Here is a 24,775-nt window from a genome sequence, read left to right as displayed (position 1 = left end):
CAGATCATAAAAACCCCAAATGCCCAAATATAAAAAATAAACCAAAAAAGAAATAACAGGCAAGGTAGTTACAACATTTTCCCTTCTTTCCTCCTGCCATGTAGATGCTCTTTACAGTAATAGCTACAGAAACTTGCGAGCCAAATTACTCAGATGCCACTACTTAGGTTTTAAGGGAAAGTATGCTTAATATTCATGATCTTCAACACTTCTTTATCTAAGTGTTTTCTGAATCATGTTTGCAGGGATTTCTCTTCCCTCTGCCACAGCCTTTCTTGTAGCCCAAGAGCAGCTGGGATGCATGTTATGAAATGCTCCTTCCCTTCCCTCCCAGGTCCGGAGTGCCTCAAATTGGGGAAATGGCTCCTGCTGTGTCCCTTGGGACTTAACAACTGTGTTATGGAAAATAGATCTAAAGCAGAGAAAAAGTTTAATTTGCTGTACTGCACTGTGATGAAACACCCAGTAAAGGGTTTTGTCACAAACTTTCATCTCACTTTCTGCAAGAGGGAAAACGTTTACACTACCATACGCAGGTTTGAAACATTAGGCTGAAAATTGAGCACTGAATCTTTTCTACAATTCTTATTTGTTGCCCTTTGACCTTTATAGGTAACCTGCATTTTCAACATGGAAACTAACAGAAAACATCATCTAGATACAGAGATCCAAGTTTCCAGTGTCATAATTTTGCATTCAAAAAGCAGACTATAGGGTAAATCCATTAAAAATAGTAGCTTTAAAATCACATTAAAAAAATTGCAAATAATAAACACCTTCAGAGTTTACAATGGAAAGGTCCTTACAATAGCTTCACGATGCTGCTGAGGTTTACACACAATTCACAATGATTAGTATGCCGCCCAGAATTTAATGCTGTGTTGGTTTGTGTTGCACTTATCCAAAGGGACTGGCAAACAATTATTCCTCAGCTGTATGTGTAGATTGAGTGATTTAATTCTAAACGCAATTTAACTGATCTGTGTGTTTTTACCTGAGGCAATTTATATTTTTAATCCCCTATCACATTTTGTGGTGTCATAATCACTTTTTAAAAACTTCTGCCTTCTGTATCAATGAAACTGTCACAAGGGAGAAAAAAACTGTGTAGCCAGACATGAGGAAAAGGTTTTTATTTTTTTCTAAAAAGGGAAAATAACTGACAAGATAGATGTTTTGGGTCTGAAATGCCAAGCTTCAGAATCATTCATAACAAAAGGACTAATAACAAAATTTCTGAGATGTGACTGCAGTCTTAGAAAATTCCATGTTAAGAAAGTCTAATACTTCCAATTAGAAAATATGACTGCAGCCTCTTTTGTAGGTGCTCACATGCTTCTCTAGTATGCAGCAAATGTTTGATTTCAGCAGAACAAGAGCCTCTAGGCTACAGAAGTTCTTCTCTGTCTCACAGAATTCACATTCAGCTGAGACATGCACTTCTCATCACTGTAACTTCTTCCCTTTGTATCTCCTGAAGAACATTTTAACTGAAGTAGCTCAACACAAGCATGCTGAGGCTGTAGCCCCATAGTCATCAGTCAGATGCAGCACCTCCATGACAGTGCACCAGAAAGCAAGTGAAGCAATGGCATGCAGGACTAGAGCGACAGATGAGGAAAGACCGTAAGTTTCTGAGGCTCCACAAATGATTCAACAGTCCTCCACTGTGTGGAGCAGGATCATGTCCATCACTGAGGGTGGCTGAGGGAGGGCTGCCACTGTCTCTCACTCCTGGGACAATACTCTCTGCAATCTCTAGCTGTGGTTTTTAGCTCTGGATATTTTGCATCACTCATAGGGATGACTGCTTATACACAACATAATTCTAACTATATGATCAAACACAACTGAACCACACTGCCTAATTTAGCAGCTAGAATGAAATAGGCAGAATTGAAATTGCACAGGCAGAACTTCACCAGAAGTTTTTGAGCCACAATTTACAAGTTAGATAGGATGTAGAATTTACAAAGGATAAAATATTCCCTAACTGTTTCCTCATTAAAGAGTTGGCTCCTGTGTAGGTAATTTATGCCTACTGATAATAGATTTGACCAAAAAAACATGTTAATCCATCAGAGATGGAAAACCACTGTAGTTTTTTATTATTTTGAAATACAGTATGTGGACAACTTTCCCCTCAAATAATTCTCTATAATCTCTTGGTTTTTGCTGTTTTAATCTAGAAAATTCTTTAGTTTGTTAGCACTATGTTGATAATCAGCATTTTACAAGTCACCACGCAGTACCTAGAGTGTAAGTGAAGAGGAAACATCAGCCCTGGACAGCTTTATTTATATGATCTATGATATTTTTTAACTGCAAGTTCACTCTTTGTATTCAAGTCATGCTGTTTCGGTTAGAGCTGAGTTGTTTTCATCTAAATTGCCCATTATTACACCTACCGATACTACATGAGTGGCACGACACAGAAAGCATGCAGGTTATGCTCAGAGTGAAGGATCACTCAACCAAAAAGTCTTGATCACACATAAGCAAGAGAACTCGGTGCAGCTTTGCTTATCTTAGTCCCATACACAAGATTTAACATTGTCAAAGCAGTCCAACAAGGTGTTGGATGAAGGGAAGAAAGACTCCTTAGGAGAGACAAAGTTTCGTGAAGCTTTAGACAGATCTTGGAGGCTGGATATATAAAAATATAGATGCTATTAAAAGTATCAACAACACAGAGATGTGTGAAATCCTTTTTAGACCATGCTCTAAAAGAGTCATCTGATTCCTGACTGGTTAGTATGCATGGCTATAATTTTGATACATTTGAGATCATTACAAATCACAAAATTGGGAAAAATATTGGCAAGCAGAAAGATTCAATAAGTGAAGCATGAGGGGTCCTAGATTTGATTAAAACTCTTAATGACAAAATAAGAGAACAGACTGCTTCCTGTCCAGTGGATGGATTCATAAGCTGACAAAGTCAGCTGTCACCACAGACCAAAATATAAAGTGGATGATGAGAATGCAGAAAGCAGAACGCTGGGAGTATTTTTGTAAAACTTCTAGAAGAGAAATACAAATTTTTCAAATGAAGTGGTTGGAGGAAAAAAAAAAATCTAAAGTTTACTTTGCTGCCTGTTTTGCCATGGTAGCTCTGAAGATGGGACTCAGCATACATAAAGCATACTGTCCTAGACTGAAGGGGCTCCAGTAAGGGCCTGTCTGCACATTCTGCCTTACATGAGTCCCTTCATGGGAAGAACTTCAAGAGGGATGTCCTGCCATACCATATGCTCTACTAAAGTGTTATGTTACAAAATCTTTTTAAAAAAAGAACACCATCTTATTGCTTATTATATATTGCTTTAGCACAGGCTAGGTAATTAAAAAATGACCTCATTGCCAGTAACAACTGAGGCAACAACCTGCTATGAGAACATGGTGCGGAGAAGAGCAGAAGGTAACAAATACTAAAAGCTGATTCCAAAAATAGTAGAAAACTATTCGAAGATGTACCAATGTCATTATAATACTTTAATTTTCCCATGTTTCACTAAAATGCTTGCAGGCTCCATGAATTCTATTTGCAACTGGAACACCTCTCTAAGGAAGAAAACTAGTTCATCATAGAAATCACGACTGCCAGAAAAGAGGAGCAGTGATGTATGAAAATTTAATCCATTGAACATCAGACCTGACAACCTCAGAGCATTTCCAGGCTAAGTCAGCTAATAACACCATTTTTAACATTACAGGTGGATTCATACTCAGCGAAATGCTACATTCAAGTTAAGGAATATTTTTGCCTTGAGCTGTCATAAAGATTAACAACAGAGAGTATATTAATTGGTGAATCAAAAATCTCCAAAGTTCTACAGTATGAACAGAGAATTAAAATACAGTTTTAAAAGTTTAATTTTTTTTTTTCCTGGACAGCAAGTAAAAACATCACATTCCAAAATATTCCCCAAGGGAAAATTTTGCTCTCAGGTGCACACAAAACTTCACTTCAGGCTGAATTCTAATTTCTCTAACATCATTGTGGGTCACTTTCACTGAAGACAAAAAAGACTCAATTTAAAATCTTTTGAAAATTGCCCACTGATGGGACAACCTAGATGAAAACAGAACATAAAGTTTGCCATGCAACTATTCAGCAATGGAGAGAAGTTATCCAATTAACCTAAATCAACAGATCTTTGCAAATGTTGTAAAAAAATTATCATTAACATGCAGTTCTTCTATTTCTTTTCTTAGAGTATGCAAATCAGTGGTGGAAAGGATAAAACCGAGCAGGTTAGAACTAGCTTTATACTTCATAAATTATTTCTTAAATGAATCTGCTTTAACATTTTTATGTATTTAGAAATGTATTAATCATTTATGTGTTTTAATCATTCTCTAAACTCTCAATACTTGTTGAGAATATTTTAGAGCAGTATAAAAGGTCTTCAAAGAACAGTAGATAACGTATTATTAAGATTTTCACAAACTGGTTTATGATCTTCCTTTTCCTTCAGCCTTCATAATCTTATCTGTATGATTGCTGAGATTTCTCCTTTTCTTTTTTATATATTTCATATGCCCAAATACATAATACCCAGTTAAGAATTACACTGTGGTGTCAAATATTAATATATATAACGAGTGCCACTGATCATTAAAATATTCAATGTTTCTTTGGTTTACATGATCTGCATTAGAACTTGAGCCTTTGATAGACCTCGCTAGATGTTAGTTTTTAAATTGCTATACTCCACCAAATTCTTTTAATTACTCCCAGTTACTTGACATGAGTCATGTAATTTCATATAGTACATTAACTAGAGACATTCTCCAAATGTGCTCGACAAGTTCTTGTCTTTGATCATTCATTACCAACTTACAACTGATCAGCACTCTTAAAAATATTCACTAATTATAGAAAGCGTTTCAGAAGAAGTTTCTTCTAAATTTTCAGTGAGCAAAAAGTATTTTACAATAACATTTTGAGTTATATCCCCAAATTCTTTATTAAAGTGCTTTGCAAGGTAAGGATCTCCTCCTGCTCATGCTGAAAACAGATTTGCCACTAATTCAAATGGGAACAGGATCAGACCAATAAAATCTTACTCTACTTTTGCCTGTACAGTGAAATGATAATAAAATGCAATGTCTAGTAAAAGAAGTGAGAACAAGAATACTAAAATTTTGCATCTTTATGGCATTTACTGTCCCAGAAGATTCCTGGTGTAAAAGCAGTGAATAATAACTTCCTCATCTATCTGAAATCTCAGTGAGAGTTTTAGGTACACAGAATGAAATTACCAGAGTTGGAATGATCCCAAGGCAGCAGGGCTAACATCTGTTCCCGTGGAAAATAAAACAGGAACTGTAATACCCTTAAGCACTCAGGAATTCAGTTTTATATCATTTCTAAAACATGTTATTTGTAAAATCAGAGTGGTTTTTAACCCTAGAATCATGTCTCTCAAACTTTAAGCTATCTCGGGTACTTCTGCAGTTTTCTCTTCTAGGAAAGAACAGAGAGAAAACAGAGGCAGGTCTGAAGAAAGAGTTCTCAGACTGAAGCTGATGCAGGATAACTAATTTTGCTGCTCTGACCACTGTGCACACTGAGAGAATATGCTGCAACTGAAGGCTGCACTATGTTTAGTGAATTTCATCCCCAAGCCACTAGGCAGCTGAGCCTTAGAGGTATCCATTTCACATATTTTTTTTCTTCTTTTAGGGATACCAAATGCAGGAATAACTATGTCACTGAAAGACATTGTTACTCTGGAATGTAACGTCATTGCCTATACGTCATTGAATTATCTGCAGAAATGCACCTGGAAGTATGGTTCAGCTGTGTCTGTGCTAACCTCTACTTGTTTGATTCATATATCATCTGCCAGGTAACCACAAAAGAGTCTAACTGGCTCTTCAGGACCATCATGCTCTATCTAATAAACATTTACACACATGGCCCATGCATATATATCTCTATATTTCCATGGAATTAATATAGTCTGTTAGTTACCTGCTCTTCAACAAGGACAGTAAAATCTGTTTCAAGAAAAGCATAGTCAGGTGAGAAGATATTCACTAAACTCTAAGCACTGTTAATCAGAACAAGAAAAAGAGGCACTAGAAACTCAGTACTGCTGAGTGATCCAAATTATATGCAAGCCTTCCAGAAAACTTTTCCCTTTCAAATTATATTCTCCTAAATACAACTTTTCCTGCAGTCTTCCCTTCTCGGCTCATTTTTTAAAAAATAGTGTGTGGGATTGGGACGTAGTTATGGATTTAATTCCTTTCCCAGAACTCAGACCCTGCTGTCTGTCCCCTCTACATTGAAGGCATTTCTCTCTTGGGTCTTCCTTTACAGGCAACAATACCTGAAAGCGGCTTGAAATACTTTTAATCTGCATTATGTAACCATAGCAGTCAAGACAGTTGTTTGCTAGTTCCTATATTGTTTGTCCAGATTATGTATAGGCTGTTTCATCTTTCACTATTTTTTTTAAATGGCCTTCTACACCAATCTCAGACAAAACCATCAGAGAAGGAAATCACTGTGAAAACTCTTTTTGAAACCAGTGATACTCTCTCCCAGATTAACTGCTGATCTGGAGCTGGACAGAGCTTCAACATTTTCTGAACTTTGTGTTTTCTTTAGTCTCTCATAATTCAAAATAAAGAATATAGAAATGAAAAGAAAAAAACAAAACCAAAAAAAGGACAAAACAAAGGTGGATTGGAAGCAGGCAACTACTAAACAAATCACATTTCAAAACAGTGGTGAAACTACTGAAATGTGTTTCATTTCTTCAGAATTTTGAAGGAGAAACACCCTGGGAAGCACACACCTGCAACACAGATTGCGTTAGAAAACGCATTCATCTTCACTAGAGTTTTGTTTCTTCATTATTTGAAGGGACTTCCTCTCAGAGCACCAAAAGTAGCAACAAAGCAGCTAGTAGGGGATATTATATGTTATGTTAAATATGATCTAGATACCATCAAAAGTAAATATAGGGCAGAAGAAGCTGTTGGCCAGATCTAAGAAAATGTCTCACTAGCCTTCCTATATTAATTTGTTCATTTATTCATTATTCCTATGTTCATTTATTTTCATCATTCCACCTATTAGAATGACAGTTGGAGTAATGAGTGTTCTACAACTTCAAACAAAAACCTTTTTTATTTGTCATGTACTGTAACTATTAAATCATCATCTACTGATTAGCTTGAGGGTTAATCTTGAAATGTCACAGTTAATCTCAGCTCTCACTTTAAAAAGTTAAGATTTCTTTCTGCATGCAGTTTTACATTGTTGGCAAATGAAAACATTTGCACTGAATTTTCCTAATGAGCAAACATTGCTTATGACCTTATGCAAACTTGCTGATGGCTTACTTTAGCACCTCTATTTTGAAGAGTCTCCTAAATTAACGGGCCACGTAGAGAGCAAATTATTTCACCAACACACTGTACAGCTCTCAGCTGCTCATCTAAGTTGGATAATGCACTGGAATTCAGGAATGAGTAGAGATTCACAATGTTTAATTCCACAGGGGGAAGCTCATACTCAAGGTTCAGAAAATCTAAAAAGATGTAGAAGGTCTTGCAGACGGCCAAATCCTAAAGGTTTTTCTTTCTTGTGCTACAGAAGAAACCCTGTGACAGGAAGTTTTGAAGTATCAAAACAAAACACAGAGCATAAAGTTCAGTTGTTCACCTCACTCCAGGTCAGGTGGAAAAAGCTGAGATCTGCCAATGATCGGGTGGGGTTGTGAGCACATATATACATGTATATAATTTCCTAACTATGCATTTTGCTAGTTTATTGAACTCCCTTGAATCACCCAGTTAAGGATAATAGCCAAACGAAAGTTTTCAAATGCTCAAAATTAAGACCAAGTAAAATTCTATGGAATATTCAAAAGCATTTCTCAGGAACAGATATCTTTTTAATCTTAAGTGTTCCACTGCACACTAAACCTACACACACACACACAAAAAAATTAAATGTATTTCCGATTAAAAGGAAGTCATGTGATTAAAATTTCTGCCCTCTCCTGAATATTATTACTGATGCCCTATTTAAGTCAAGCCAACAAAGAAAATTTGATTCCAGGTATAAACAGCTATTGAAGCTTAATTCAGAACTGTTAATGCAAAATTACCTACACTGATCAATGCTACTACAGAAATGTTTGCTAGACTCCCCTATTAAGCATAAATTCACTCTGCTGAAGTCCACACTAATTCCATCTGATTCTCTCCAAAGACTTATGCAGTCCTTAATTTAGTGTACGTTATTTTTCTAGGATGACATGCAATAAATACTTTCTCCTTGTTCCTACTCTTATGCTAACATCTCCTATATTTCTGAGATTCCTGTACAGCACAGTAGCTGCTGAAGTCTGGAAAGTGGAGGCAAGCTCATAGAATCAATCCTCAGAAATAATCATCATCAAAATGCAAAATGAACTCCATATCAATACACATTTTTCCACTGTGAAATATGACTGGATCCATTCACATGCAGGATTCCAGGAACAGGCTTGAACGCTATTTCATGGCTGTGGTTTCAATTGTGCAGCACCTACTGTGATGGAATTTTATCCTACTGTGCTAGAGGCTCTGGCCAGCATAAAAGGAAAGACAATACTGTATTTAATTTTCTTCTCTCCTCCATTGGAATTCTTTTTCCATTACACACAGATAATAGAAGGCCACAAGGATGAGAAATCGATTAACAATTCTGAAGCCTGATTTGTTTTCACAGATAATAGCAATAAACTCAAGCAGCAGAATATCATACTGCAACAGTTACAGGACTTCAAGCAAAAACTGGAGAGAATGTAACATTCATGACATCACATTAGTGACAAAGGTGAAGTGATTAGAAAATTAGAGGAAAGCATTTTTTAAAATAAATTACATTTCTTATGCAAAACAGTACATTATCTCCAATATGCATTTTTCCAATCACCTGCCTACCCTGTGGAACCAATACAAACTTTCACTATATTGAGAAAAAAAAAATTTTGTGCTTCTATAGACTTCTCATAGTAAAATTAAAATAAGTAACATCTATATACCTAGTTTCTGATACACAAAAAAGAAGATTAATCCTGTCAAGTCTTTGGACAGTAGTGTAACCTGTTTTCTAAATGTCATCTCCTATTAAAAAAGAAAAAATAAAACTAGAAAAAAAGAACAGAAAAGTGAACAACATTCTGTGTAATGAGAAACTAGCCCACTTCACTCCCACGCAGTTTTTTCAAAATTGTTTAAAAATTCCACAAAATCCAACTCTTGACAGCAATTTAGTATTTTGTTGTTTATTCTTAATAATTTCAAGGAAAATTAAAATTGAGTAAAAGATTTATTATTTACAATATGACAGTATTTCTGATAACATATTCACAGAAAGCATAAAGATGCTTCTTCTTAATAGATTTTGCATTTTTAGACACTTGTCTACAGTTTTTTCTTCACCTTCTCTGCTTACCTAATAATAAGCAACATATTTTACTATAGCATCAGATGAGTTTTTTAATATTGATAAAATATAGTCCTTCTATTTCTTCTTTTTTCAGAAAGTCATTTTATAATTGGCATAGATACTCTAGAATAACTAATTTGCTTTTCCTTTTTAGAATAAGTTTTTTAAAAAATAAATTGTAATAATTTTATAGTAAAATACTTTTTTCTGGAAATAAAATGAAAAAGAAATATGTCACTCCAAGTCCTAAAGCTTAACATTCATTGAAAGTCTTAAATTAGGTCACAATTGAAAGCAGTGTATTAGATTGAAGAATTAAAAGTTTAAAAATCTTTCAGGCAAGATGCAATCTGTTCCTTCAAATTTCTGAACATTTGAATACAAAACTTTTAATATGTGCTATAAAACTCTTCTTATAGTGTCTGGAGAAACTAGAACATTGTTTGTCCAAATTATATCCTAGGTAGTAGCTGCTATACATCTTCTTCTCACCATATCTTTCTGATTAAAGCATTTTTGTGAATGTACTACCGGCACAAGAAGCATGATCCTTGCAAATACCATATTCAGGCCGTATATTGTCATGATGACTTGGTCAACCAATCCTAAAGAGAAATGTTTTACAAAGCATCTCAGACAACTGCTAAATGCAGTTGAATAATTGTGCAGTAATTTGTTTAAAAAAATATTATACCTGGGGAAATAAAATAAGTAAATATGGATGAACATGCTTGGTGAAACTTCGATTCATTCTCTCCCTAAAGGGATGCAATTCATATGTGAGGTTTTCCTGGTGACCATGAAACTAATTAAAAATAGTCTTCACCTTAGAGGTCTGGTTTTGTTTTTTTTATTGCAAGGGAAGAGCAGTGAAGGGCAATTAAGCAGTGCTAATGAAAGCTATCAATTTTACCATAATTGTCTGTCCAGGCTAAACAGCAGGCAAAAGTGCTAAGAAGGGGAAAGGAACAGAAAGGAACTACATGGCAATATAAAATTTTGTATTTCACATTGACAGATACTGTTCCAGAGTAACCTGGGACAGGGACGTCTGAGTCCTTGTAGAATCTGGTTCATAGCTGCTGCTGACTGAAAGGTTTATCAAAGGTCCAGTCCTGCTATGAATGAAATGGGATATCCAGTTCTTTTACTGAAACCTTTAGTCAAATTCAGTACAAAAAGAAAGCAGAATTCATATTGTACCAATAACTAGATTCTAGTATTGTCTTGCCATATGACTTTTTTTTATTTACAAATCCAAAATTGGTTTCAATTGTACTATGATACAAAACACAGACTTCTTCAGCAATTAATAAGAAGATCAAAAAGTTAAGCCTATGGATATCTGTAGAATCACAGAATCACTATGCTTGGAAAAGACCTTGAATATCATCAAGTCCAGCCACTAACTTCACACTGCCAGGCCTATCACTGAAAGGAACCATATCCATCAGCACCTCATCTGTTTCTTTTAAATATCTCTCTTAAATATCTCTAGGGATGGTGACTCCACCACCTCCCTGGGCAGCCCGTTCCAATGCTCAATAACTCTCTCAGTGAAAAAGTTCTCCCTAATGTCTAATCTAAACCTCCCTGGCACAACTTGAGCCCATTTCCTCATGTCCTATCATTCATTACTAGAGAGATTGACTCCAATCTCACTACAACTCCCCTTCAGATAGTTGTAGAGAGTGATCATATCTCCTCTCAGTCTCCCGTAGGCTAAACATCCTCAGCTCCCTCAGCTCCTCATAAGACTTGTGCTCCAGACCTTTCACCAGCTTCATTGCCCATCTCTGGGCACACTCCAGCACCTCAATGCCCTTCTTGTACTGAGGGGCTCAGAACTCAACACAGTATTTGAGGTGCTGAGTACAGGGGGACAATCACTTCCTTGGCCCTGCTGGTCACACTGTTTCTGATACAAGCCAGGATGCCATTGGCCTTCTTGGCCACCTGGGCACACTGCTGGCTCACATTCAGCCAGCTGTCGATTAACACCCCCAGGTCCTTTTCCTCTGGACAGCTTTCCAGCCACTCTGCCCCAAGCCTGTGGCATTGCCTGGGGTTGTTGTGGTCCAAGTGCAGGACCCGACACTTGGCCTTGTTGAACCTAATGCAATTGGCCTTGGCCCAGCCTCTGAAGAGCCTTCCTGCCCTGAAGCATGTCTATGCTCCCACTCAGGTAGGCGTTTCCTCCTTGAATAAATTTGTAACATGGATGCCAACCTTTAGTTGTGCTATTTCAACATATTTTGAGATTAACTGATATCCAGGACAATATAAATTAACATGGGGATAGAATCTGACAAGCTACTGCATAGTGGTGAAAATTATGTCAACCTTCTGAATGCTCTTGCAGCAAAGATTTGCCTAAAAGCAACTCTGCTAATGACTAGAAACAATGCCAATTTAAAAAAATTACTATGAAGTTATTACTACATGTGACCAGTTCTTAAGGTATAGACAACATGCTTTGTATTTGACCATGAAAAAATACAAATTGTAAATAAACCTAAACGGCAAGTGCATTATCAGAATACCTAGGACATACAACACTGAAGTTGTAGGCATTAGTCTGCTATAAACTAGTAACAAAAATAAATGATGGGTGGAAAGAGGAGGCATTTCGAGATCCCTTTCCAGCTACTCCTCAGCAGTTAAAACAGTCATGTAAAAGGTCACTGCAGCTTACAACACTTGTGTTTCCCTTGAGACCACTCTGAGTTGTTGAGACGACATCCATACTTAAAAATCCTCAGATACCTGAGGAACTGTACAGTGTCATCACTTGGCATCAGAAGACAGGTAATAAGCAAGAGTCTCAAGACACCAACATTAATTTTTAAGATAAAGTTGAAATGTGGAAGCTCTGAAGATGTAAGAAATACACAAATGTTTCTTTTGCAAGAGTATTTAAAATTTAATGCTTGTTTCAGCTAGTGACATAAAATCACAAGCCTTGTCCACCTCACAAGTATGTTTAGGACTTACCGTGACTCCGATGAAGTTGGTTTCATTCATAGCATCCAGAAAAATTTTGCCAAGTTTGTGATTTGTGTAGTTAAAATCTTCAATTTTTTGGTGCTTGTTGGTAGCATTCAGATACTTCATTGCCCGCTGCAGGGTCTTGGCAATCACCCATATTCCATCATAGGCATAACCATGAAATTTGCTGGATTGTCCATCACCACGCTTAGCATTGTATTCATTTTCATATTGCTGTGGAGTCTGCAAAGGAAAAAAACTTCCATTTCACTTCAATACTTGACATTTTACAGAGTTGCATCTAAATCTACACCTCAAATTGCACCCTCCAATTTAGAGACATGCATGTCTAATATAGAAAATGCGTAAGAAAGAAACTAAAATTCCAAAAGCATTCGTTGTCTGACTTCTCCTCTGTATGAAAGATGTCAGTTCAATTATTGCTAACAATGTATTGGTGAGACATAATACTAGAGCAGAGAATTAGTCTGTATCCCTGCAAACAAGTTGTCTGATTATACTTGATATTGTAAACCAAATAACCTTTACTTGACCAACTAATTGCTTCATCTGAAACTGAGTGGAAATTTGTGTAAGTTTTACAATTTTAGTAGCTCTTTGTGGTGTACTATCTTAGGATGAGTTACACAGAAGTACAGAATGATTGGGGTTGGAAGAGATCATCTAGTCCAACCTCCTGCTAAAGCAGGTTTACCTCAATGAGGTCACACAGGAACACATCTGGGGGTATTCAGAAACCTCTGGAGAAGGAGACTCCTGGGCAGTCTGTGCCTGGGCTCCCTCACCCTCACAAGAAAGAAGTTTCTCCTCATGTTCAAGTGGAACTATCTGTGTTTCAGCTTGTGCCTGTCACCCCTCGCGCTGTCACTGGGCACTACAGAAAAATGGCTCGCTCCATCCTCAACAAGTTGCCTTTTTGTAAAGCTATTTTTTATGCTCATTAAGGAAGGCACAAAAGACAGATGAAAAAAATTATGAAAAAAATGATGAAAAGCAGCAAAATCAAATGTTTAGTCACTGGCCAGAGTTTGAACCAATTTGTTCTATGATTAAATATATGTACTTTATGGAAATACTACACATTTAAAACAAGCCTCAATCCCATCCCCTAGTTCTGAGAGGCTCAAATCATCAATGAAATTAGCTGTTTGTAGGATAAAACATAAATAGAAAAAAAGTTTGTTTCTGTGATCAGCTGGTTGACTTGACATCACACAGAACATGATATTGCAGACTATAATTCAAGCTTTACTGTACATTAAGCTGTAATGTTCGTATAGGGAGAAGATGACTGCTTCCTTGCCCTGTAGAGAATTAGACTTGTTTCCCAGACATTTAAAAACTGTAAACCAGTGGAAAGATGAGACTAACCATGATGACTGCCAGCCTTCTTTGCTGAGGAACTCTTTAGCTTCCCCTCCCTCCTCAGTCTTTTCCTGTGTCAAACATTGATGAGACAGCTGATGGTACAATTAAATGGAGGAGAAATACTCACCCTTCCTGATATGGTCTTTACTGTTTTAGAGCTGAGAGGCTCAAAATCCACTCCAATATAACCTTCCATGGCTGCAAGAAGATTTTTGCTAAGACACTGTGAGGAGTTAATCCATGATTCCCACCAAAGGTTTTCATACCACCCTGGAATAATCCACTGATATTTGCTACCATACATTTCTTCATCATAAGCCTACAACAAAAGAAAAATAGAAAAACTAACAGACATTGTAATGAACATATTAAACATAAAAGTAATTGTTATTTGTTCATGTTTTATTAATGAAATTACACTGTAATTGAAAGACACACCAGTATTTTGAACAGTTTAGAATAATTACTAGTAATGAAGACTCCATTATTGAAGATTCCTGTCTTTAAAATTCAGGTCATAAATAGAAAATTTACTAAAACAAATTTTACTTTCAATAGACCATTAATTCAAAAGCAGAAAAATAAAATCCTGGTTTCTAAAACCAGGAGAGATAAAGAGGAACACTGGCAGTAGGCAAAGCGTTGCATTGAAAATTCTCCATAACACAACTATTATATGAGTGGTAGGACCATCCTGCTACTACATTTAAACAAAGTTGTTATTATCCTAATACCCTCTTAAAGACCACATAAAACAGAATAAGGTTAAATAAGAAAACCATCAAGTCACAACGTTGCAAATATTAATTATGTGGCTGTGCTATAATGGAGACCGCGGAGACCTGAAGTAAGCAGCTTCTTCTGAGGAGCAGGAATCAATAGTAAATTGTTTAAGAAAGAAAATCTCCGTGATTTCTCTTTCTCAGCAACATGTTTCTTCAGGTGAAATTCTATATTGTCTGAATACTGAATACAGCCCACTGTACTCCAAGATACTGAGATGAAGGTTATCTCATCTATTTCAATGCATAACAGATACATATAACAGGAAACAGAAATATTTTATTGGTCAGGCTCTTGTGCCTAAAACCTTGTCTATTCACAAGAGATATTCTGTTTCATTATGAAGAGTGTTCTAGGATTAAATTAGCAAATTTTACCTCAGATGTTTCTCTCACTATCCTATAACTAGATAATTTTCTTTTGACACTTCAGTCAGAGTCCATTTCAAAACAACAGATTTCATGCTTCTTTGGCTCCTAATATAAGCAATGCTGGAGATATAAAACACACTTACAAGTTAAAGATTCCAATTTTTAGAAATATTTGGTGCAACCTGAGAGCTTTTAGCTGGAAAACTGCTACATCTGCACAGAAAATGTTACAGGAGGAAAATATGAGAATGCAAACAGGACATATTAGTCATTGGGAAAATAACCCTTTTGAAAATTATCCCAAGGATCATACCAGAAGCCTATCAGATAAATAAAGATGAATAGCAAAAAAAACAAAGTAGCCTCCTAAACATGTTAATACTCAAATTAAAAATGGGCTTTAAATCTGTGAAGGCTATTATAATGGTGCCAACTTAGTTCATAAATGCATTGTGCACAAAGGAGATTTGTTGGCCCATGGTTGTAGGAGCTTTTGTTTAGACAAAATCAAATTTCATGCATTTGAATATAATGCTACTTGAAAGTGGTCCTGCCTGAAACCCAGTTTCTTGCATCTCATATGTTACTTTTTCCATAATCCACATATTTCTTTTTGTCTTTCTCTAGCTGATTAACTCTACACTTCCAGAAGGATATCTGCTTTTGCTCTCCTATCCACCTCCACTCCTGCTACAGCTGGGGCAACACTACATTCCAGGTCCACTTGTGAGGAAAACGGCAATCCCATCCTGCAATACTTACTGATGACTAGAAGAGTTTTCATTGCACAACTAGGTCATTCAATACCTTTCAGTGATATAGTGTCTTGTCTTTGACAGTTTTCAAATCACTGAGGACACAATTGACACAGAATAATGCTTTTAGAGAATGATTAATCTGCTGTACCTCCCCCTGCTCTATATGGATTAAAGTATCAAATCGTGTGTTGTGAGAAAGTATCGTCTGTGAACTATTCAGAATTCAGAAATTTTATGTTTGCATAAGCACTTGAGCCTGTTTCCTGTATAATCTCTAAATGTCTTGGGATATGGGCTGAAAATTGGAAGCATCAAAATAGCCAGAAATTCAATCCTGGAAATAAGGGATCATTCCCAATGAGCTTGCATTGAAACTTTTATATTCCTGCAAGAATTAAAGAAAAACCTAAACCAACAAACGCTTTAAGAACTGGCAGCTCTTCATTTGAGATCTGATGGAATAATAGGGCTGGAATGACAGTTTGGGGAAGGCAAAAGAAGGAACAAAATGAGCTACTCCAAAGCTGAGCACCATGATCATGAAGGCACTTTTCTAGTGACAGCACAGTTATTCAGGCATTTCAGTGTTTGGGTTCCAGATGACTTATTTCAAAATAATGCTTTTTGCCACCACTCCCTTCCTGTTGATTCTGGTAAATGGAGATGATTTTGACATAACACATTTCCCACATTTCCTTGCAATATCCAGGTCTTTCATGAACTGTTTGAATGCACACAGGTGCACACAGGCATTCTTACAGGTTTTAGTTTCTAAGAGGATGATTTGTTGGCACATGAGCAAAATGAAGGTTTACAAGTGCTTTCTCATATGTGTTCTCTAAGCTTTTCTGCAGGCCTTATCTAGGCTGTAAACCACTGAGTTGCAATCAAACAGCCAGGAAACTGTCCTTAAATTTTTTTGCTCTCTTTAAGATGGGATTTTTACCTTTTTTTCAAAGATTTCATTTTTGCTGGAAGCCATAAAGAGATGCTTACTTACAACAAAGACATTTCTGTATGACACCTTTCAATCTGTAGTAAACATTTACCAGCAGTTTGTGTAAATGGGCCTGCAAAATCTTCCATCATGTTAGCATGGACACATCCTGTTTCCTACCCCTACAAGAATGCCTGTAGACTTCTGAATTGCAATATACCTTCACCTGTTTCTCACTAAAAATCAGTAGTGCTTTTCATTCCAAACCAAAGACTCAGCAGTAAGATTCTACCAGCTCAAGGAGACCAGAGTCCAGTCCTTTGATATCAACAATGCAGATTAAGCCTGTCTTTAGTTATCATCAAATATTTACTAAAAGAGACACTGAAAGCTTATGCAGTGCCCTATTCATAAAAGTAATATTTTTTAATTGTCTTCAGAGAATTGTATCAGCTAGGTATCAGTCATGGCTATATTTCATTATCTCTATGTCTTAGAAATAGTATGTGCAAAAAAATCCCACTAATGTTTCTTTTCTAAATAAATTTTTCTGCAGAACTGAAGTTTTCATTGGGAAGACACAATTTCATGTTAATCCAATTAATTCATGTTAATCAAATGAAAAAAAACCCGAAAACTATGTCTATCCAACACAGCTGACCATTTTGATTGTTGAAATGTTAAGTTTTGAGCAAAATATCCTATTTTCTATTCCATGAAAAATATCACATTCATCCTACTGAGGTGAAAACAACATTAGAAAGCTAAGATTTCCCATAGAATTAAAATTGCTAACTGTTTTTGACACTAGTGTAAAATGAATAGCTAAGCTTATTTAAATCATCATAGGAAACACCTGCAAACATTCACTTTGGCTTCAATTAGTCCTATCATGCTTTTAAATTTTGTCACTTGAATTAGACTACATTTTAGTCCATTTACTTTTGAGTTGTGTGCTTTGCGTCTCTTTTGTGTGTATGTGTGTGTTGATAACCAGGCAAAATGAAAATGAGCATATCGTGTCTAAAGAGAAGCCGTGAGCTATCACATCTAAAAAGAAGCCATGAGCTGGAGAAGGGTCTGGAGCACAAGTTTTATGAGGAGCAGCTGAGGGAGCTGGGGATGATTATCTTGGAGAAAAGGAGGCTGAGGAGACTTTATCACTCTCTTAACTACCTTAAAGGAGGTTGTAGTGAGATGGCGGTCGATCTCTTCTCCCAAATAACATGTATTAGAACAAGAGGAAATGACCTCAAGTTGCACCAGGGTAGGTTTAGATTGGATATTAGGAAAAAATTCTTTACTGAAAGGGTTATCAACTACTGGAGCAGGCTGCCCAGAGAGGTGCTGGAGTTACCATCCCTGAAGGTATTTAAAAGACTTTTAGATGTGGTGCTTAGCTTAGATGTGGAACTTGGTGGTGTTAAGGTCTTTTCCAACCTAAATGTTTCTATGATTCTATATAAACTCTAATGGATGTCTCAAGGAAACCTCACAGCATATGATTGTTGAATCCAGACAGAAAATTTAGGCAAATTTTAATGAGTTTCCCACCTACATAAATCATTAGCAAATAATATTCCAGTTACAACCACTGTCAGAAAAGAAAACCCAAAACCTTACAGTAGTATGATAGCACCTTCCTTTAACAAATTCTAAGCCTTTCTCTAGCTAACATCAGTCACTCTGCAAAATACAACAGGGAACCACAAGTGAAACCTATCTGAAGATACACCTGGAGTGGCAGGTTAAAAACTTGACATATTTAAATTATAGCACTCTTAGACACATAACTGTGGGAGTGCATGAGTCAACAATGTTTTTCATGACTAATAACAAGCTTACTGACATATTGCAGTATACTAATTTATAAATGACCTACTTTGAACTGCCCTCTCCTGCATTCAGTCTCTTGCTGAAACTCATATAAATACATTTATACAAGCCTAAATACATGACCTCTCAGATTTCTCTAGGCTCCAGAAAAATCCACCTTATCATTTTTGACACTAATGTACTTTAGAGGCAGCCATCCCTCTTTAAACCACTCTGAGTTAGGCACACTTCCCATGTTAGCACCAAACCTTTGCTGCAGAAAGCTGCAGTGGGTGTTCATGTGAAAGAGACATCCCCCACCTAAAATCACTCAGGCTAGAGCAGTGCAGATGAGACAGCACCCTGCCCCTGGTATCATTTCCAGGATTTCTTCAGTGGCCTCACATGCACACAGACTTGGAAAAGAACTTGGAAAAAAGAAAGGCAACCAGATACTAAGGGCAGTGGCACAAGCAAGGCCAATCTTTTGTCTAATGTTGTGTTGGAAGACAGTTCTGACCACGATCCCTTAGCTGGGGAAAAGCAGCCCAACTGCAAAAGATCTGAGGAGAAGCTGGGCCATGGAAGGGCTATGCTTTCTTCTAGGAATGGAAAAATGGGAGATTTTCTCTCTCATTCCAAAATAAATGCTGGAACAAAAAAACCTGTCTACAGATTTCCACCTGACATGAGAAGAATGAAAAAGAAAATAAAACTTTCCATTGCCTTTTGGATACAACTGGATTTTTTTTTTCTTCCTAATATATTCTACTATTTATTTTCCAAATTTTGTCAGCAACGGGGACAGCTGTTGAGTATTAGCCAACATGTATCTTAGGCACATGTAGCTCTCAGATTTTGAATATCTGTCTTTTCTTACTTTGCTTGGGTAGGTAGCCGCCTCTCTAAGTGAATACTAGAAAACATCCTCTGAAATTTAAATGCCATCATGCTTTTCAATTAAATTTGTGTTCTTGGCTCATACAGAATCAGATTAATCTCATTATTTAGATGAAAAATTCAGTACCAATACAAAATTTAGGCCACTAAAATCTGCCTTTTTTTTTTTTTTAGCAGATATAAATAAAGATCCAAATTTTAATCCTGCTACTTTCAAGGGTGATCACATGGTGCATGTTTGCATCACATTCACACATATAGCTAAAGGATGAAGGCAGGGAATTTTATCTATGCTGGTCTTACTGTATGTTTTTTAATTTTAACACTTTATTTTTTACAAACTAATATTCACTTTCATGTAAAATATGTCAGAAAGGACAGCATCTTGAAGTGAATGTCAACTGTACAGCTAGCAACATTTTGAGTAGTAATAATTACTAGAGTTCCTTAGTTAGCCTGTACAGGAACTGCTTGCATTTCTTACTCTTTCAAAGCAAAACAAGCAAAATCACATACATGCAGACACTACACGTTGCTATTGGACAAGATTCAAATCTTGCAGTTCTCTGTATCTGCTTGCTACATATATAAGTGCTTTCCTGGATCTGACGTGAAGAGAAATGCTTAAGCTTGATTTGGCACTTAATTCCACTACAGGAAAGCAGTAAGAAGCTAACCATGCAGTGCATACCTAAAATCCACTGAAGTCAAGTACAAAGTATCCTATTCAAAGAGAAATGGAGCTAAGCATGTATAACCTCTCTTTAGGATATAAACCTTGACAAAACTGAACACAATGAAGAAATGTTTATGCTCAAATTATTTCCTATTCAAATGTAACACATTCTTTATTCTGATATGCAATTAAATCTATTTACTTACACAGCAGAAAACTTTCACAGCCATTTCCTCATCAAACTGGCCAAGGATTATCCGAACATCATTACCCTGCAGATTGAGTAAAATACATTGCAGTTAAATACAGTCACAGTCTTTCCAGAAACCACTTCAGTTGGCCATTCAAATCCTGTAGAGGGTTAGCACAGATTACAGCTGAAGACAGCAAAATTAATTCAGTGCTATTTTATTCTCTATAAGTTCCAGAACTTGAAATATTGCAAAAGAGAGCAGCTGAGGTGTTTGAAGAAAAGTATTAAGCAAAAGCACTAATGGCAATAAAACTGCAATATTTATATTTTCAAATATTACTCTCCAATAACACTAAAATATCAAATATTATTTCCATCCCTTTCAATATTTCCTTTAAAATTTTTCATAATAATAATACCAGCTGAAAATACATGCTTCTCACTACTCACATGAACTAATGCTGTGAAGCTGAGACACTTGAGATTTTTAAGTGAGATAAAATGCTTTGATATTCTGCCTGCTTTAGTAATTATTAAAGGCTATACTCATACAACATCATCTCTATAGTCACTATAACACATTATCAATGCCTCTTCTCCTCCTCCCCACATCCACACATTAAAAATAATCATAACACTTTAAGAATCTGACTGATGTCAAAATAGATCATTTTACTTTCATATTTAGAAACACATTAAGAAAATATGCCTAAATTCAGGGGCATATGCACAAAAACGTTTGTTTGGGAAAGTTACTATCTTTTTCTCATGTGAAAAATTGCTGCTAACATCTATAAAAACCAGAACAGATAGCTTTTTATGACAATATTACCTTTTATTTCACACAAACGCCGAGTTCTCAGCAAAAATTTGAGCAAATCTAATTTTTCATTTATTTTATAAAACACTGTTAGTATTACTAACAGCTCTTTCTCTCTCCAAGGAAAAAAAGAAATAGATGATTCAATGTGAATGTCGGTGGCAAAAAAAATCTGTTTTAATTAAATCAATTTATCAAAGATTTTCAGTTTAGATATTTTGATATTTATTTCCTGATCAGCAGAAAATACTATGATGGACAGGGCAAAAAAGATAGTAGAATGCTTATGCAATTTATATGCATGAAATTAGTACTATTCTCAGCACGGTTAAAGTTGGAAAGAACGTTTTATGCTTTGCTCATTTTGAACCTGTGCATTTCAGTGAGCCTTCTCCTCTTTGCTTTTATATTTATCCACAGACTGATAATGTAAATCTTACTGAAGCGGATTAGAATCTTTTTAAACAAATTTAACAAGGCCATGTGAAACTAAACAAACAAATTACATAAATTACAACAGTAGTGTTACATTTTTTGAAAGGACAATAAATAGATTTAGGAATTATGCAGAAATAAACCCTCTCATCCATTATTACTTTTTTTCACATTTTAAAACTAATTTTGTTTACTCTTGGAACTCTAACTCTTAATTTCTTGACCTCTCTGAACATAAAAAGACAGACAAGATTTGAAAAAAAAAAAAACCAAAGCACCTGATTGTTAAACTTCAAATTGAATATATTACTTTTCAGTTTATATTATGATGAGAAACAATTTAAAAAAACCCAAACAGATGATGTGCAGCCTTATAGTTTATGAGTGCCAGAGGCTGCAGGCAGAGTATGGAGACTAACCCTATAGTGCATGTGCAGCAGTTCTACCCATCAGCTGTGCAACAACCTTCAGACTGGAGTTGCAGCGTCTGTGGTGTGTGGTTCCATGCATTAAGATGTTACTTCCATCTTATTATCATATAAATCAGAGTACATTTCCCACAGTGAAAATCGTTTTGCTGTAAAACACTACAAGAAACATATAGTCCATTCTAATTTTTCTTCTCAGAAATACCCTATCTCATTTCAATAACCTTACTGTCTGCAAGGATTGTCTTATACTAATGTCATTGTGCAATTAGTTTGACAATAGCACTCATACCCAAATCTTGCACATTTAGCCACGTGAGCATCTGGCTCTACAATTCCTTTAGTCTATAGGCATGCAAGCAAATGGGCACACAAGAAACTCATCTTGAAAATGTTTTTCACACAAGACAAAGCAGAGTATCCATTCTAATACTGGCAGTAAATCCTGTTTTCCAGATGCTCAAGCATCCAAGATGGGTGTATTTGCTGATTTGCCCAGCTGTTGGCAGATCCCAGTCCTGAGTATCTGGCCATCTAAATATCTGAATGAGGATTTCATGGAAGCTGGACTTTTTGTCTCCTGTCTGGATTTTCCAGCATGGGCTGAGCTTTCAACACCAGGGAAATGAGTCTGCAAAGTGACAGATCCACATCTGAACCAAGTTCTTGAGAATCTGTCATGCTCATAGAGGCAGCTTCACAGCCTAAGTTCAGAGATCAGCTATGGCTCTAGAACTTGACAATCCCTGATGTTCTGTCATCCTTTGGATGTATGATTGAGCCAAGATGCACTACGTAAATGTTCTTTTGTCTAAATTAAAGAGTTTCCATGTTAACACATAAATTACAGGTTTCGAAGCACTCAGTACAGTAAGGGGGACATTAGCATGCCTGTTTTCACTAAAAGATTTGGATAGTATCCAAACACAAATGGATTAAAGATCAAAAGAAATATCCTATTAGCACCTATTAAAGAAGTCATGAGTCTTCCATCTCAAGTACTATGCCATTTTTCTTAAATTCGTTCCTGAAGAATTGCATTGTGTTAAACAAGCCTAGACACATCTGATGCCAGACTTGGTTCTGCTAGGTCTGTCCTGCATAAGACACACTGAAGCTTCAAATTCATGCAACAGGACATAGCTCAGATTCCTTGCAGAGATTATATTTAGATGGATATTGAGGTCTGCACTGAAGTTTATCAGAGTTGAGTTCATGTCAGCACTCATGTATCCAGGTATATGTCCACATTACAGTCTCATGCAGAAAGATACATCTGACACTTACTGGGACATACCTTTTTCCCTGCTTCAGTCACTGGATCCCAGCAAGTGTCAAGTACTCTTTCTCAAAGAGTTGTAAATTGCTTGCATGGAGCTAAAGTGACAGAAGAATTTTTAATTCATGGAACTAGACAGGTGATCTTTGAGATGATTAAAAACACCCCAGGGGGGGAAGGCAACTCCCCAGACTGCACTTATATAAAAAGACCAATGTTTAGACCATTTGCCAGATGGTGAGCTGTCATATTTACTCTTCTCTGAGATTAGAGTAGCAATATCAGCATTTAAGCTTTGCCCCTCAGTAAGCAATACGTATGTTCCCATATGGACTAAAGTTCAAACAAGAAAATGAAGAACAGTTACATCTCATTTACCCACAGTTGTGGCAGGGTCTCCATAAAAATATGTTTTATAAATGAAGACTCAGCCTCAAAAATGAAATGACTCCTGTGCTCCCTTCTTGCTTTCATTGGTAAGGATATTACTCAGCTGCTAAAAATTAACTGTACTGCTGGCTGTTGAGTAGTATAAACCCTGAAGATAGGGAGGGTGAAGGTATTTAAGATGCTTCACTGAGGGATGGAGAACATTTTGCTTCTTCCACTGCCATGTCTAACAGCCTCGGATACAAGGCACTATTTAAGCTTTTCAGAGTTTTTGAGCGATGCATATTATGCTGGAATAGGTAGTTTTCTGGGGTTTTTTTCTGGCCTGCAGAGCTTCCCTTCTGTGATCAGATTTTAATCTGTTTCATTACTAATGAATAACACCACAATGTTGTATTACACAGCTTTCCAGAGAAGGATTGCCACAATATCTCATCTGCCAGGAAAAGTCAATGTCTTGGCAGGCTCTTTATGAAATATCTAAATTGAAAAGCTCAGATACTCTGTCTTATTCTCTACCATGTATCTGACAGTCCAGATGTTATCAATTAATCTACTCAAAGCTGGGTAATTTTGTCAATAGAGGTATTCACATGTTCTGCCTTCTAAATGCCTGGACGTCCATTTGAAGAACTATAGTCAAACCTCTGACCTTAGCTATGGAATCACCAATAGTGAAGGTGAAAGAGGATGTCAGCTCCCACCATTGTGGGATGCTGGCAAAACTTGCTCATGTCTGTGTTAGTGTACACGTCACTCACTTAGATTGAGGCTGCATCCAAATCTCTTCATGGCTCAAAATTTAAAAAATTGTTTAACTTGACTGTTAAAATGAGAGATCGTGTTCAGTCAGTATCAAACCACCTAGTGTGGTTGAGAAATCAGATGGAAATAATTTCATTGATTTGCAATTAAAATATTGCAACTCTTTTATCCTATGTGCACAACATAAGAAAGTGGGAAGCAGAAATGCCATTATTGCTGATACAATTTGTCTGGGAATGCTTAGAATTTTTAAACATTTAAGTTGATATACAAATACATGTCTTCCAACATCCCTTTCCCTGAAAACAAAAATTCATTTTAAAGATATCTTTCAGCCCAAATTTACCTTCCAACCATGATTCAAAGAGGCTGTGGTCAATGCAGT

The 24,775-nt window shown here is 36.3% G+C and overlaps 1 protein-coding gene across 1 annotated transcript in view; it reads right to left on the bottom strand.

Annotated features, from left to right (window-relative positions):
• GABBR2 (gamma-aminobutyric acid type B receptor subunit 2) overlaps nucleotides 1-24,775 on the bottom strand; it is a 487,689-nt gene that overhangs the window by 224,414 nt on the left and 238,500 nt on the right. The window contains exons 5-7 of the mRNA XM_061995459.1: nucleotides 20,287-20,352; nucleotides 13,968-14,159; nucleotides 12,458-12,694 (exon numbers count right to left, since the gene is read on the bottom strand). Coding sequence (XP_061851443.1) covers nucleotides 12,458-12,694; nucleotides 13,968-14,159; nucleotides 20,287-20,352 — 495 coding nt within the window. The remainder of the gene's footprint in view (nucleotides 1-12,457; nucleotides 12,695-13,967; nucleotides 14,160-20,286; nucleotides 20,353-24,775) is intronic.

This window comes from Colius striatus, chromosome 4 (genome assembly GCF_028858725.1).
Source record: "Colius striatus isolate bColStr4 chromosome 4, bColStr4.1.hap1, whole genome shotgun sequence".
Taxonomy (NCBI): Eukaryota; Metazoa; Chordata; class Aves; order Coliiformes; family Coliidae; genus Colius; species Colius striatus.
This window is presented reverse-complemented; position numbering and strand designations above follow the sequence as displayed.